The sequence below is a fragment of the Erigeron canadensis genome, chromosome 9 (assembly GCF_010389155.1).
Source record: "Erigeron canadensis isolate Cc75 chromosome 9, C_canadensis_v1, whole genome shotgun sequence".
Lineage (NCBI taxonomy): Eukaryota > Viridiplantae > Streptophyta > Magnoliopsida > Asterales > Asteraceae > Erigeron > Erigeron canadensis.
In genome coordinates, this window is record NC_057769.1 from 26825841 (window position 1) to 26840507 (window position 14667).

General features: G+C 33.8%; 2 protein-coding genes across 2 annotated transcripts; both read right to left on the reverse strand.

The window, feature by feature from the left end:
• Nucleotides 1-775: 775 nt before the first annotated feature.
• LOC122581697 lies at nucleotides 776-5280 on the reverse strand. The gene is made up of 4 exons (XM_043753951.1): nucleotides 5158-5280; nucleotides 4829-4972; nucleotides 3109-3180; nucleotides 776-3012 (listed from the first exon to the last, which is right to left on the reverse strand). The coding sequence occupies exons 2-4, from the start codon at nucleotides 4836-4838 to the stop codon at nucleotides 962-964; spliced, it is 2133 nt and encodes a 710-aa protein (XP_043609886.1). The 5' UTR covers nucleotides 4839-4972; nucleotides 5158-5280; the 3' UTR covers nucleotides 776-961.
• A 3415-nt stretch (nucleotides 5281-8695) lies between these two features.
• Nucleotides 8696-14095, reverse strand: LOC122581768 (protein MODIFIED TRANSPORT TO THE VACUOLE 1). Its single transcript, XM_043754042.1, has 5 exons — nucleotides 13673-14095; nucleotides 11592-12320; nucleotides 10924-11079; nucleotides 9492-10361; nucleotides 8696-9204 (listed from the first exon to the last, which is right to left on the reverse strand). Exons 1-5 carry the CDS (start codon nucleotides 13880-13882, stop codon nucleotides 9172-9174), a joined length of 1998 nt encoding a protein of 665 aa, XP_043609977.1. The 5' UTR covers nucleotides 13883-14095; the 3' UTR covers nucleotides 8696-9171.
• Nucleotides 14096-14667: the final 572 nt, after the last annotated feature.

The following is a 14667-nucleotide window of genomic DNA, read 5'->3' on the forward strand; positions in this document are numbered from 1 at the left end:
TTAACACGAGTGTTAATGTTAATTTTTTTGAATGAAGAGGGATATGGGTTTTGTCAACAAAGTGAAAAATAATAAATAATAATTATATTAAATATTCGAAAATAGAAAAATAAAACCCAAACCAATCAAGTTCGGGTTTTAAAAATAGATTTGGTAAAAAAAAATAAAATTAGTTGTATTCAGTGATGGTGATGGAGATGAATTTGGTCATAACTTTTTATTTTGATACGTTTATCGTAATGTACATATTGTAAATACGTTATAATTAGATGCATTGAATGGATTTGACTAGAAAATTTAAAACTCGACACTAATAAACAGTCCGATATCATGTCATTTGTATAAAGAATCAAACATTGTATGTATTGGTCTCAATTTATTGATCCCAGACGATTTTATTAACATATGTCTTTTGGCACCCAACATGATAGTTAACTTGTTAGACATATTGGATTGCACCAAATTCAGATTATATGATGTTCTTTAACTTTTAATTCATATTATTATAATTATAAATATACTATAATTTGTATTACTATATGCTTGTTTACAGGCTTATACCACTTGTTCACTTGAGCCGAGGAATTAACATCGTGATTTAGATTTGTTAGGCCCAAAATACCGTTAAAGGCCAAAGTCAGAAGCCCAGATCTACCCAATTAAGCCACACTAGTTTAACTGGTTAGTATGTTACTAAGGTTTTTTATATTTGTGCCACTTTGACAACTATCTGTCATAAATTTCCATTTACAAATCACATCTAATACCGTATAACTTGAAAACACAAAACAGACAATTATATTCATCTTTGAAGACACTTGCAAGACCTTTTCTATTGCAATTGGGAACAACAACAATGGTGAAAAACAGTAAGATACTTCAAAAAAAGAAAAGAGCTCATAAACACCAGTCAAAAAATAGTGGTTTTACACAAATCCTACAAACTAAACAATCCATTTCATCAATTGCTTTCACTGATTCCCGAAGACTCGCCAACATCTTCGATTCTCAACGCTTGTTCGATCACCTTACCCCTGTTACGACTGCCATCCACCATTTTATTAAACCGTTCAACCCAAACATCATAATCAACTGTATAAGGCGTTCCTACGATACCATCAATGTAATCAGCAAATGCCTTTAACAAAGACGAAACTTCACCAAGATACTGTTGAATTACCCTTTTTCGCCACCATCTTTCACGCCATTTCAATGCTGATTCAATAGAATCAACTTGCTGTGGGGTTGCCATTTGCCCTCCACAAATGAAGTAAAGAAGGTATACTAGACTCTCGGCATCTGAAGAAGGACAAAGTTTACCGTGTTGTAGAGCATGAGAAGATGAAAACTGTAAATTCACTGCAGGACATGTGTCTTTATCATCCAAAACTGCACGACCCCACGAAACTAAAATATAGAAACCGTTTGTTGTTATGATGTTTTCAGGACAAATGTCGCCATGCTGGACGTTTGCTGACTTGGCACTTCTCAGAGCCAAGAGGCAGTCCCGGCAGCAACGGATTGCATCGTCAGAAGTGAATGGGATTGATTTCGTGGATACTGGCTCACCAACTGGATGAACGACTAGTATTGGCGTACCGCATAGTGAATGATCACACCGCCCTTTTGGGCTCTGTCGTGTACAAGTACCCAAATGTAAGAGCCTTCCATTAGCAACGATTTGAGGAAGGTTTTTGCTAGAGATTCCTTGATCCCGAAAAATGTTCAAGATTTTCGTTTGCCTTTGGACTTGATACCAGAGACTCATATCCTCCCATGAAGGTTCTAACCTGCTCGGGTGTGCACCCACATATAACATCAACGGTTCCGTTGGAAATTCTAAAGAAAAAGCTTCATAGCAACACCCGTTCCATCCTTGCAACAGTTCGTGTACCTGAAAACGATCTTGAAGATCTTCTAATTCCAAGATTTCTCCTTTTTCGAGCTTCAACCGGTGATCTCGATGGTCTTGGTCATGCTTGTTCTCAACTTTAACAAATTCTGCACCATGGTCAAAGGGTATTATCGATGTTTCACCTTCACCAACCAGCCGTCTCTCGATCCTCCGCTCGTGAAGACGTCGACTGTGATCCGTTGCTAATGACATTATCGACCTTTTTGATTCTCCAGTCCACTGACCGATCGAGTAAAATGTCGCTAAAATTATTTGTAAACATCCTAGGTCTCTCCAGTTTGCATTCCCTAACTTGTTCCATATACGATCAACTTGAGAGACATTAACTTCCGCATAATGTTTAATCCAATTCACCATTGACAGATATGGATTACCCGACATCAATTCAAGCTTACTCAAATCACCCTCAAGTTTAACCACACCGCCAAAGTTGGAATCAAGAACTAAAACATAAACACAATCATTGCTGGCAGTCGCATACTTGCTTAATGTTCTTGAAAGCAATATACGTACAGCAAAAAATAGAGCCTCACATATGGAAGAAGATGACAAAGTTAGATTGTTTTCGTTGCTGATTTGGGGTCTGAAAACTGCAAACTGGACCACCTGATCCCACCGCACATGTGGGTCGGTTTCGTTTCTCAATACTAAAGCAGCACCACAGAGAGAATTAAGTCTTCTTCTCGATATTGCTTTCTCTACTGTGTAAAACTTGGATCCAGAATACCGAGGACACCATACAGAATATGGAGATGGCCCGTTTTTATCCCATAGTGAATGCGATAATGAATCAGAAATTGCATGCAAGAAATCTTCGAGTGCTAAGAATTCTAGTTCTTTTGAGTTGTATGTGGATTGAGCAGAGCAGGGCATACGATGTAACTGTTGAAATAAAACAGATTCCAATGCGAAGTCAAGGTTTTGTAAGTCATCAAGTAGAAATGGTGACTTGAAACCGTGATCAGCATCATGTGAATTCTCTATGATCCATTCTTCAAGATGTTGTGTGAATAAAGAAACGTCGTTAAGGTTTCTTGCACATTCTTTAGTTGCTTTAAATGTTTGTTTTGAGCTCGATGCACTACGTGAAGATATAACTGCATTTTGAAGCATTACAAATAAGTAATTACTAATTAGTAGTTACTAACATGAATAAGCTTAAGTTTATGCCTACTAAATGTAATCATCCAAACCTGATTCAGTCTTTCTGAAACTTCCATCCAAGCTCTGGCCACTAACCGAACCCAAATCGTGTTGGCGTGAACCTGATAAGAATTAATGATTTCAATTTATATCAACCAAGGATACAAAACCGCTATTTATATGTCCAGATAGAGAACACGAGTACAACTGAAAAACATATGCTCATGACGATAATCAGAGAAGCTATGTTAAACTGGTATTCTTCCATTGTAGATTGTGAAATTTAATATCATTTTGATGTGAGCCCTTGTAACTTTTAGGTTGTCGGTTACCAATAGCTGAGCGTCTTGATTTTTAGTAGAAGTACATTGGTTCAGGTTTAACAGTGCATTGTTGTATTAGATCAGAAAATGAAGTTCTTGACCAAGGTGCAACGAGGTGGATTTCTAGTATGGAAAGAAGGTACTTTAAGACCTTTAGTCAATTATCCTACCTGGTATTACTTCAAAATTATCAATTTGGGGAAACAAGAAGTTGTACAGAAAACTGAGATACATGTAACATCACCTATCTCTAGCTTTAACCAACTGAATAATTGGAAAAGTCACGATAACTACTTTCAACGTGGCTGTCTAAACACCCCCATAGAATCATTGAGTTGGTTCAAAAGAATATTCTGCCATTTGAAGTTAGAAAATGTATCCATTTAATGGATATGCTTCAAGCTCATTTAAAAAATAGCAAATTCAAACTTCTTTAAAAGCATGGTCGACATCCCTGTCCGCTCATTTTGCTCGATTTACCTCTCGCACGTTGTTCCTACGGCGGTCTGGAGTGTGTGCCCCCCCCCCCCCCCCCCCCCCCCCCGGGAAAAATGTCAGAATGTTTATTTACGCTGTTTATTTAAGTTATTAACCACAATTTTTCATTTGCTTGACACCTTAAATACAAAAACCATGATCATATACGGCAATGCTCGTTGTTCTTACATCGGTATAATGTTACATCGGAGTAGTATATAACTATGTGAACTACTTAACTATTGCATACTGTGACCATCGCTGAATGTGAACAACCCAAATCTAACCTCATAATCCACTTATAACTTTCTCTCAAATGCCCTTTTCTTTTACAAGTAGATGGACATTCGGATGTGCATTTTCAACGTGATTATAGATACTCGAAAATCAAATTCTATAATTTAAAAAAAAAGGATGATAATTTTACATTTATCTTATTAATCCAACATCCCTTTAATGTCCTTCAACTTTAATGTTTTTGATCCTAAATGATCAGAAAATCTTTATCATAAATCAATCAAATCTTAACAACCCCTTTAAAGGTTCCAAGAAACTATTATAACAATAAATGCACCTATGTACCTAACTTAAACATTCCGCTATTATTACATAAATACAACACTATAACTATCAACAAAACTGTAACAACCTAAAAACCCACATACTACTTTCCAAATAACAAACAGAATTCATAATCAAAAACACCTCAAATTCCAACAATAAAATAAAAAATAAAGACTTTTTTTATGCTCCTTACATGAACAAAGCTACTGTACATGACGGTTGATTATTATTTTTTAGGAAGCAATTATTTTTATGTACAACGGTATTTTTCCTGTTAAATTGGGCTATGGTTAGCAAAATACAAAAGTAAATCTTAGAAACCAAAAGTAAAAGAAAAAGAAAAAAGAAATAGAGTACATTTTGCTGAATATGTGAACAAGCATATAAGAAACAAGAAAAAACATACCTATATGCATATTGATGTCTGAAAAAGTGAAAAAGCTTCAAGATTTACAAACCCCAGAATGGGTTTGGTTAAAGAAACAATCTTTAGCATATTCCACAACAACTAGATGTAGCAACTCACCATGGAGCCCAATGTAGCACACCCCTGATTACATAGCCAGATAAAAAGATTATTTATATATATGTATAATAATTTATATTTATATATTTGTGATTATGATTGTAAGTACAAAGTTGTATAAAGAATAATGAGCTAAATATATAAAAGAAGTCACATGCCAAAAAAGATAAATATAAGTAAAAAAATAAACATCAAAGGCAACTTCTTACAATGATGAAGATGATGTTGATGGTGCTTCCCACTCTCACCTCCACCTCCACTTACACTCACCTCAACTTGTTTCTTTTGTTTTTGTATTTTGTATTTTTAGGATAATAATGTAGGGATGTGTAATATAGCATAAAATTAAGTATAAATATATATAAAATGGTGAGTTTTTTTTTATTTGTATGAAGTGTTTTTAGCATCCAGATGTGGTTGGTGATTGTTTGGTTTTGTTTGTAGGTTTCTTGTCTGCTCTTGTTCTTTTACTAATTTTTGGTTTTTGAATCTTTTCTTTTTTTAAGTTGTTTTTATTCCCATCAGACACTAATTTCAATGGTAAGATGTGTATTACTATATCATTAGCGAGGGCTTATCAACAGTGACACGTGTCACGTGGCGTTGTTTTAATGGTCTCACCTGTATCTCGCGTTTTCCTCAGATTTTGTCATATCGGATTCGGTTAAGGTTATTTTTTGTTCGGTTTTTCTTGGTTTCCTACATAGTTTTTTTTTCTTTTGTGTTTTCTTTCTATTGGTCCACCTATAACCCGCGTTTTTTCGGATTTTGCTATATCGGATCCCGTTAAGGTTATTTTTCTTTTGATTTTTGTTGGTTTATTACATAGTTTTTTTTGCTTTTGTGTTTTCTTTCTATTGGTTCATCGTATACCCCCCATCACTATCTAGATTTTGTCATTTTTGATCCCGTTTGGGTTTTCTCTTGATGTTCATCATAGTTTTTTGGCTTTTGTGTTCTGAATTAATATGTTGGAAACTCTTACACAATATTTAATTTTTCCTTTGTTATTTCTATTTTCGTTAAGGTTATTTATCTTTTGGTTTTTCTTGGTTTTTGATACCTTTTTTTTTGCTTATATGATCTCTTTTATTGGTTCATCATATACCCCGCATCACTATTTAGATTCTGATATTACGGATCCCATTTTGAGTTTTTTCTTTCGTTTTTTTTGTATGGTTATCAATAGTCACCATGTTTATTAAAACTTGACACGTCGCATCGGCTATAAAGTGACACATCGCACGTTTCCTATAGTTTGGATTTTGCCACATTGCATCCTGTTCGGATTTTGTCACGTTTTTTTCTTTTTTAGTTTTGTTTTTCCTTTTCGGATTTTTTTATTACGGGTTACTTCTTTTGTTTTTTTCACACTTTCTAATTGTCATTCAACCTTATTGTGATACACCTCGTACCACTACTTGCATTTTGCTATATCGCATCCACCTGATATCTGAATTAATATATTAATATTTTTGTCATATCACATCCCGTTCAGGTTTCTACTACGGGGGTTACGTTTTGTTTTCTTACATACTTTTAAACAAACATATTAACGACAAAATTATTTCTATTAAGCTATCGAAAATTCACGACATATATACTAAAATAACGAACCATTTCAACAAAGGAATTGAGACCCCGCAACGCGGGGTCCAAAATTTTCTAGTTCAAAAGTAATTTTCATGTCACAGTTCTCAAGGTATGTTAAGATGAAGAAGGCTTTTGTGTTTGCTTGAATTAGTTTGCTGAATTATGCTTACATATAGTTTGATTAAAATAATAAAATTAGACATTTTCTTTTTGGCTGTCCCCAAAATCAAAGGCCTCCTTAAATTATAAATCCTTAAAATTTTCTAATTTACTTCCAACATATAAATATTCTTATGTATCTTTAAAATTTTCAAATCATCACACATCTTTACATATTTTATATGCAAATAAAAAAATACTATGAATATTATAAGATAATCTAAAGACATGTTTTTATGAATAAACAAGAACGAACATACTTCAATGCTATGTATAAAGAAAGACAAGCGATGATATACCATTAGCCATTGGATATAGCCTTAGTTTGATATGTGTTGTCTAACTAAGATAATTGTTCGACAACGGATTTATTAATTGAAGTTAAAAGGTTTTTAACATCTTGACTCGATGACCTGATTGAGTCAAAAAACATAAGTCGGGTGAGGATGGGTAAAAAAACAAAACATGCGTTTGATCATACTAATAAACAGCAAAATTTGTTACAAAACTACCCGGTGGACATGTTACTCCAAGGGTGATTAGTCAAACTACAACAACTGTATTCATTTTAGACAAAAACCGAAGTGTATGGTTAATTAGTCAACAAGAAATTAATGACTTAATTCATATATCTAAAAAACGGAGTATATTGTTATCACACTATGTCCTTTTTATGCTTAGATTTATTAATGAATCTGTGAAACGATTTATATGGTTGAAAGTATTAGTAGTTAGGGTGAAATAAAGACTGATTAAAAGTATGAAGATAAGTCATAAGTGGTTTAATTTAAAAGTTACGAGATGTGTAAAAAACTAAAGATAAGTAGTTTTAATAAATTAAAGAATGAATACTATATTAATTTTTAATATATTGTATGTAAAATGGATTAAATATGCGTCTTAATGTCTTATAATAAGAGAAAAAGCTTAAGGTCGCGTTTGGTTCATAGAATTTGATGGAATTTGATGGAATTGGAATTGAATTTCATTCCTTAGTGCGTTTGATTGCACAAAGAAGAGGGAATCTCATTCCATAGGAATGTAAACATTCCGTCATTTGATAGAATCTCTATTCTTTGGGGATGAAGGAAGGAATTTCATTCCTTCCATCACTTGAATTTTTAAAAAATTAAAAACATTCCGTCAAATTCCATTTCTTCAAATTCTAATTCCTTTGAAATATTTCATTTCTTCCCAAAACATTTTGTGAATCAAACGCGCCATAAGAGTATAGATAATTAGGTTGGATTGTTTGGTTATGCAAACTAGAGACGAGGAATACGAAGGAATATATTCGTGCTAACTGCCTTTTTTGTCCCATTGAAAACATTGTTGACCGACAAAATTTTATTACTTAAAGTTACAAACAATGAATAGTAAAACTAAAAACAATTAACTAATTTATTTACTAATACTACAACATAAAGCCTCAATATAAACCAAGTTTACAGAATATGATACAGACATACAGTATTTGTATTCGAGAAAATAACACTATAATAATTCACGTATTTTCATCATTCTTTCCAAACAAAACAAGTAGTTACCATTTTGGTTTGATAACCCATACTCTATACATGTTTAAGTGGTTAACCAATTTACTTGTTGGTGACGTTTTTCATTTCTATTAACCAACCTAACATACATAAATGATAAACGGGTGATTTTTCCCGTTAAGGTTATTTAAAATAAGTTAATATTTGACTCAGATATACGCAACTTATTGAAGCATTCCTGAATCCTGATGATCGTTTCTAAACTTTGTCCCAACCCCAAAATGTTTAACCACTCTTTTGTTAAGGCATGAAGACTATTGTTAGAATGTGAACTAACAACCAACTAGAAGAAAAGGGCCTTACCTCCTTTTTGAGGCTGTTAAGAGTAACCTACCATTTTGATAAAAGTTAAGGTACAGGTAAGCAATTGCACATTCACCCTCAAACAAAAAGTCAAATTTGTGACTTTTATCATATTCAACAAATCTGGATTCTTACCTTGTGAAAAAAAGAAAAAATAAAATAAAATAAAATCATGACCATAGTTGGAATCAGTTTATCAAATACCTCCAAAGCCTAAACATCCCTTCAAAAACTAATATCAAAATCATGCCCCAAATTCTTTCATGCAAATGCTTTTTCCACAATCGGTCACATTTATGAAGTAATGCGCTAAAACAGAACACATTCGACTCTTTCATACATATCTGAATTCAGAAAATAAGAAAATGTATTTGAGTTGTTCACAAGACATACTTGAGATAGCTGTAAATTGCTTGCTCTTGAATCCTCTATCACGATGACTACGTTCTTCACATATGGAAATCTGGGCCTTTGACTCTGAATTGACAATTATATCTACTCAACTCGGTCGTCAACGCGCAGTTACAGGATACATGGTATAGCTGTAAGAGAATATATACTTCCCCAGAATAACAAACTAAGCTCAATTGAAACATGATAAAAATTTTCAAATTACCCTATTCGACGACTTGCAGCAAGATGATCCTGCAAGACGGACAAAGAAAAACATGAGAATCAGATGTAATGCATGAGAAACAGAAGTGAAACAGTTTTAAAAAATAAACATTTGTTCGGTTTCAATGAAATTCCATGGAGGTCATTTTAATAAGGTAACTAAGCTATGTGCAGCATATTGCTTGGAGATCATAAATAGCATACAGGTTTCAATGGATACTGATCATCAAGAACCCAACGAAGCATTCCCATTGGTCCATACACATAATCAAGAAAACATGCAAACATACACAAACTTAAAGAGAATAAAAGCTTACTGATATGAAATCAAAGGCTTTAGTGTCGTCTTTCTTTGAACCATTCATTGTTGAAGTAGGAGCTTGATTTCCAATGACTGGATTAAAAATATCGGGAAAAGCCGAAGAGTTACTTGATGTACCAATATTTTGGGACTGCAAGTTGCCTGCCTGTTGTAAGTTACTCATTGTGGACAAAAACTGCTGCTGGGCTAAAAAGTTACTCATGGCAGCATAGTTGATAGGTTGAGAAGCAAATGCCATAGGATTAAACATCATCCCTGAAGATATAGCATTATATGCATTGGGATCCATAGGTAACATTGGATTTTGAGTTATCCCAGGTGCCTGAAACTGAAGCATTTTATTCAATTCATCATTCGTTTGTGGTTTTGCAATCGCTGTAGAATCTGAAAATATTGATTCAAGCGATCCTGTTTGAGAAGCTCCATTTTGAAACAGTGACGAGTCATTTCCATTTACAGACAAACCAGCCATCAAGTCATTCATGTTGTCATTAGAACCAAACATATCAAATAGCTCTGGTCCACTTCCGCTTGGTTTGTCAGCAGTAGCCATTCCCGAAAAGAGATCAGTTGATTCATGTTCCTCTTTATTGTTTTGAGTTTGACCATGAAAGGAAACATCAGCGAAGGGGTCATCATTATTTGCAGGTTGGTTGTTGTCCACATCAGCCTCACCAAAGAAATCATCCATAAGTGAGGCAGCAATACTATCACTCGTTCTGATATGGTTTTCGTGTTCATTTTCATCTGGATCGTTGGTATCAATTAAGTTGGGCATCTGAACTACGGGCTCTACAGTTTTCAAAACTTTGACTGGCTGACTCATCCTGCCACCATTTTGCTCTCCATCTAGAAGGCTCAACACCTGCCCATAAAGTAGAGACCTTCCGTTAGACATCCTACACAGATGTGGTTCAGTTAATATATTGATATTAACTAATACAATGTGGTTCAGTTTAACCCCAGTTAACAAGCTCAGAAAGAATATTTCACTAGGCTACATAATCACAGTAGAGATGGCAAGATGAGTGGGTTAGGCAGAAGATCTATATGGGTCAGTTTTTATCCAAGTCAAAACGGGATCGGTCAGGACCGTCAGGTAAACCTTCAAAAACTTTTCGTCCTTATTTAAACAAAATTTGTACATAACCAATGGGTGCATAAATAAGCTAATTCCTTGAACAAACGGTATACATATTGGGAGATTGTTTGCATTCAACCTAGACTTTGATAAATTTCAGACCAACAATCCAAACCCATTCCCAATTTAGGTAAAAGAATTTTGTTTGACCTGTTTGAAATATAACATAGCTGGTACAGACCCATTCACAACTAAAAGAATTTGAAATCTCGAGCTCTAAAAGAAGTTAGGTCAGATGCATAAATAGTACTTGACACATCTTATTATCTATGAACTTACTCCATACCTTATTTGCCTTCTCCCTCACAGAAGCTTGGGGAGATTCAGAGCATTTTATAACAGCATCTATATTCTCAGAAAAGTAAGAAGCAACCACGAGAAATTGTTCATCATCTTTTTTCCTCAAGATAGCCTCAAGCACGCACAATCCTCTCACACAAACCTGACAAAATTATCAATGAAGTAAGAATAGGGAAAAAGCCGTTAATAAGATAAACATGAAAAGAAAAGGCAAACAGTTGAAGTTACCTTATGAAATGAGCCATCATTTAGATGCAACTTTCAGATCTAAACAAGCAAAATTTTAAAATAACATGTGACATTAACCTAGAGATAGGATTTTGCCCCATTTACATATGAATGGTTTGTTCTAGTCAACTAATATATTTACCCGTTGAAAATAAATAAAACCAGAAAACAGTCTTTTCCATCAAACGGGTCAAAACATCAAGAAAAGTAATCTACTACTGATAGTATATGAACTTTGTAACCATATGTAGCATGCTCATTATTTATAACAGCTGAAACAGATGAAGGTTTTGGTCTTTTTAATTAACCAAACTCACCTAAGCCGCTCTTAACAGAAATCTGTTTCGGTCAGTTACCCAACCCAACCATTTGGCCAACCCTACACTAAGCCATAGATTTATAAAGAGAATTTATGAGCATGCATACCTGCCACATATGTGATTGAAGCTTTGTTTCAAGAGCATGACTTAAAGCTAAGGCATCCAATTTTGAGGCCTCGGTCAAGAACACTTGAAGAGCATCTCGAGTGGGCTGTAAACGCATGCCACCAGATGTTACAATTGTCTCTAGCAACCTCTCCTCACGACTCTTTTCACGTGAGTAACTTGAACTTGATCCAGCACCAGCGCCCCCACTTGTATTATCTGTCTGACCTGTTTTACTCTCTTGGCCCCAAGGTCCAGACACATCTGCTGACAATCGTTCATTGTTACCGGTGTAACTGGTTTCATTAGTCAATGATCTTCTCAGGTTTGGGCTCCTGTAAGTTGACGTGTTGCTCTTACTTGAGGTTTGACCTTGGGTCAAACTATTTAATCCCTGCTTAATCGTAGCACTTCCAATACCAACCACCTCACTAAGAAACGACTTATTATTATCACCAGATGAAGAGTCAAAGTTGGTATTTCCAAACCCTTGTATTCTCTGAGTTAAACCTTCTTTTGGTGGTGGTTTACTGGTGTCTTCACCAGAAAATATAGCAGATAAAGCTTCTTGGGCGGTTTCCCTTACAGCTTTATTAAGAGCATCTCCCTTTAAAGGATCTGGATGTCCCTTATGGTGAATTAGCTGACGAATGGCCACTGAGTTCCTTTGCATTTCTTTCCTAAAATCTGCACCAGACTTCCCTACTGCATACTTGATTACTCTTAAAGCCTACAGATGAAAATGACACCAAAACATTGTTGATGTTAAATAAAAATATTTGCATTACATCTGAACAGCAATATAATGGGAACATTTTGTCTGTATCTACTATCTAGTGATAAGCAAAAACACTAACAGGCATATCAAAGATTGTTCCTGTATCTCCACCATATCAATCGTTCATTGTTACCATAGTTGTGTGTTCCTTCTTCATTGTATCCACCTTTGTATGAACAACTAATAGCAATTGGGTATTTGATCACATTCTAAGGTTTAAATCATATCCCAAACCTCCCAAGAGTAGTGACTACTGACTACATTCATCTACCTGCAACGGTTTAAGGTGTTTGGAGTTGTTCGGAGATAAACTGAAACAAGGCATTACTTCTCTACAGTACTTATGATCTAACATTTACTATTAGACAAAATGGCTCCAATTGTGAGACACAACAAGCATCATTTTAAGCAGCTCAAAGATAGATAAATGTTTTATTTCAGTACACTTATTAAACCATGTACCTTATTATCATTAAAAATAGAGTACAGATGAGATTCATAGTTATGAATTTACAAATTTGAAGCGACCAAAGCTTATTTCCCAACTCCATGTTAATAAACACTAGGTAAATAATAGTTTTATCGAGGATTCAGTGCTTCTAAATGTATCTAAACATGGTCATATATAATATGCATCTATTCAAGTTTGAATCAGATAATTAAGAGCAGTAAGAAAAAAACATATTCGACCTTTGTGACAATGGGGCTTATTTCAATTTGGTGTGCAAAAAGTATTGTTCCAAATAAACAGTGAGACAAAACTAGTAAACCCGGGTTTCAGAAATGCAGTTTGGAGGTTTTTGGATTTTCCCCAAATCGCGATTGGCAAACACAGATTAAAATTCCAAAGCATATTTTACATTCCTGGTTCGAAACATACTAAATTAACAATAACCAAAACTTATACATACTAAAGATCTTCGACTATAACGGATTACAATTGGAAAAACATAACCCTGCTATAAAGTCTACAATGACAACTAACAGATACAAAAATGCGAATCACCAACAACTTAATCCAACTTCCCAAACACCCATAACTAAGAAAAGGACTAATCACTAATTAACTAATTAACTAATTACAAAGTAAATAGATAACCGATCCACTATCGATCCCCCACCAACCTGTCCCACAGTCAATACACAAGTACAGGTAAATCACATAACACTATAATTAAACGGGCAGCTGCCCGAATTCGAAACAAAACCTCCGTTTTTATGCTGCATGTCCCCCACCGCTAGGCTACAACCTAAAATAACAAATAAAGTAACAAACTTGAAAGAAAAACAAGGACTAAAATTACCTTTTGTTTAACAACAGGAGACTTATGTTGAAGACGCTTAAATAGAAACTCAGAAATTTCTTTAACAATGGAAACATGTGAATTCCGAAGAAGATCACAAATTTCTTCTAATTTATAAACAGGGGTTACTTTATTATCTTCATCTGAAGTTGCTACATCTATCATCTTTGATCTCCAATATGATTCCACTGCTCTTCTGCTTGTATCCATTTTCTTGAATCTTGGTTTTTTTTTTTATATATATGTTATAAAAATCAAAAATTTGTATATTGATTTGATGATTTTATTGAAAAAGATTTGTGGGTTTTGTGGAGAGATTGAAGAAAAGATGGAAAGGTGTGATCTTGATGAAGGAAATTACAGCTGGTCAGAGCATAATAAATTGTTTTTGTTTATGGAGGATAGATGGATGGAGAAAGTAGATGATGATTTTTTATTTTTGTTTTCTTTTTTAATTATTTAGAGCTGAAATAATTTCCAATTTTTCCTATATGTGTATTTTTTCGAAAGACTAACTAAATACTTTTTTCTGTGTATATTTTTTTTTCTCTTATATGACACATGTTCGTTATTTAATTTTATTCAATACGAATCTGAATAAGACTTGTCTTCAATATCGTGAATTATTTATCTGAAAAGAATAACTATTTTATTTGATATATTTTTTTCGCTTGAAATAAGACAAACTAACAAAGATTGTTAAATTTCATGTCATTCTGATTATAAATATTGTCATTATACATATTATTATGTATAGATTTTAACTAGGATATACAAAATAAGTGGTTTTACTTCAAAAGATAATTTAAAAATAAAAATAAAAACTCAATAAACTAGGTTAATTGCTCGAGCAATTTCTTGACGCGTGGGAAATCTGACTATTTAATATACAAAAATTAATATACAAGATAGATTATTTAAAATAATGTGAGTACATCACTCTAATGTTAACATCATATAACATTTTTTCTTATAAATATTATCATCATACATAT

What these genes read in the sequence shown, in the direction of transcription:
- LOC122581697 (XM_043753951.1), bottom strand. An exon ending in TTTCAGAAAGACTGAATCAG is followed by an intron (nt 3,013 to 3,108) that starts GTTTGGATGATT and finishes TTCAAAATGCAG; the next exon opens with TTATATCTTCACGTAGTGCA.
- LOC122581768 (XM_043754042.1), bottom strand. Translation starts at nt 13,882, where the DNA reads ATGGATACAAGCAGAAGAGCAGTGGAATCATATTGGAGATCAAAGATG. An exon ending in CTCCTGTTGTTAAACAAAAG is followed by an intron (nt 12,321 to 13,672) that starts GTAATTTTAGTC and finishes TTTCATCTGTAG; the next exon opens with GCTTTAAGAGTAATCAAGTA. An exon ending in AAGCCTTTGATTTCATATCA is followed by an intron (nt 9,205 to 9,491) that starts GTAAGCTTTTAT and finishes TCCGTCTTGCAG; the next exon opens with GATCATCTTGCTGCAAGTCG.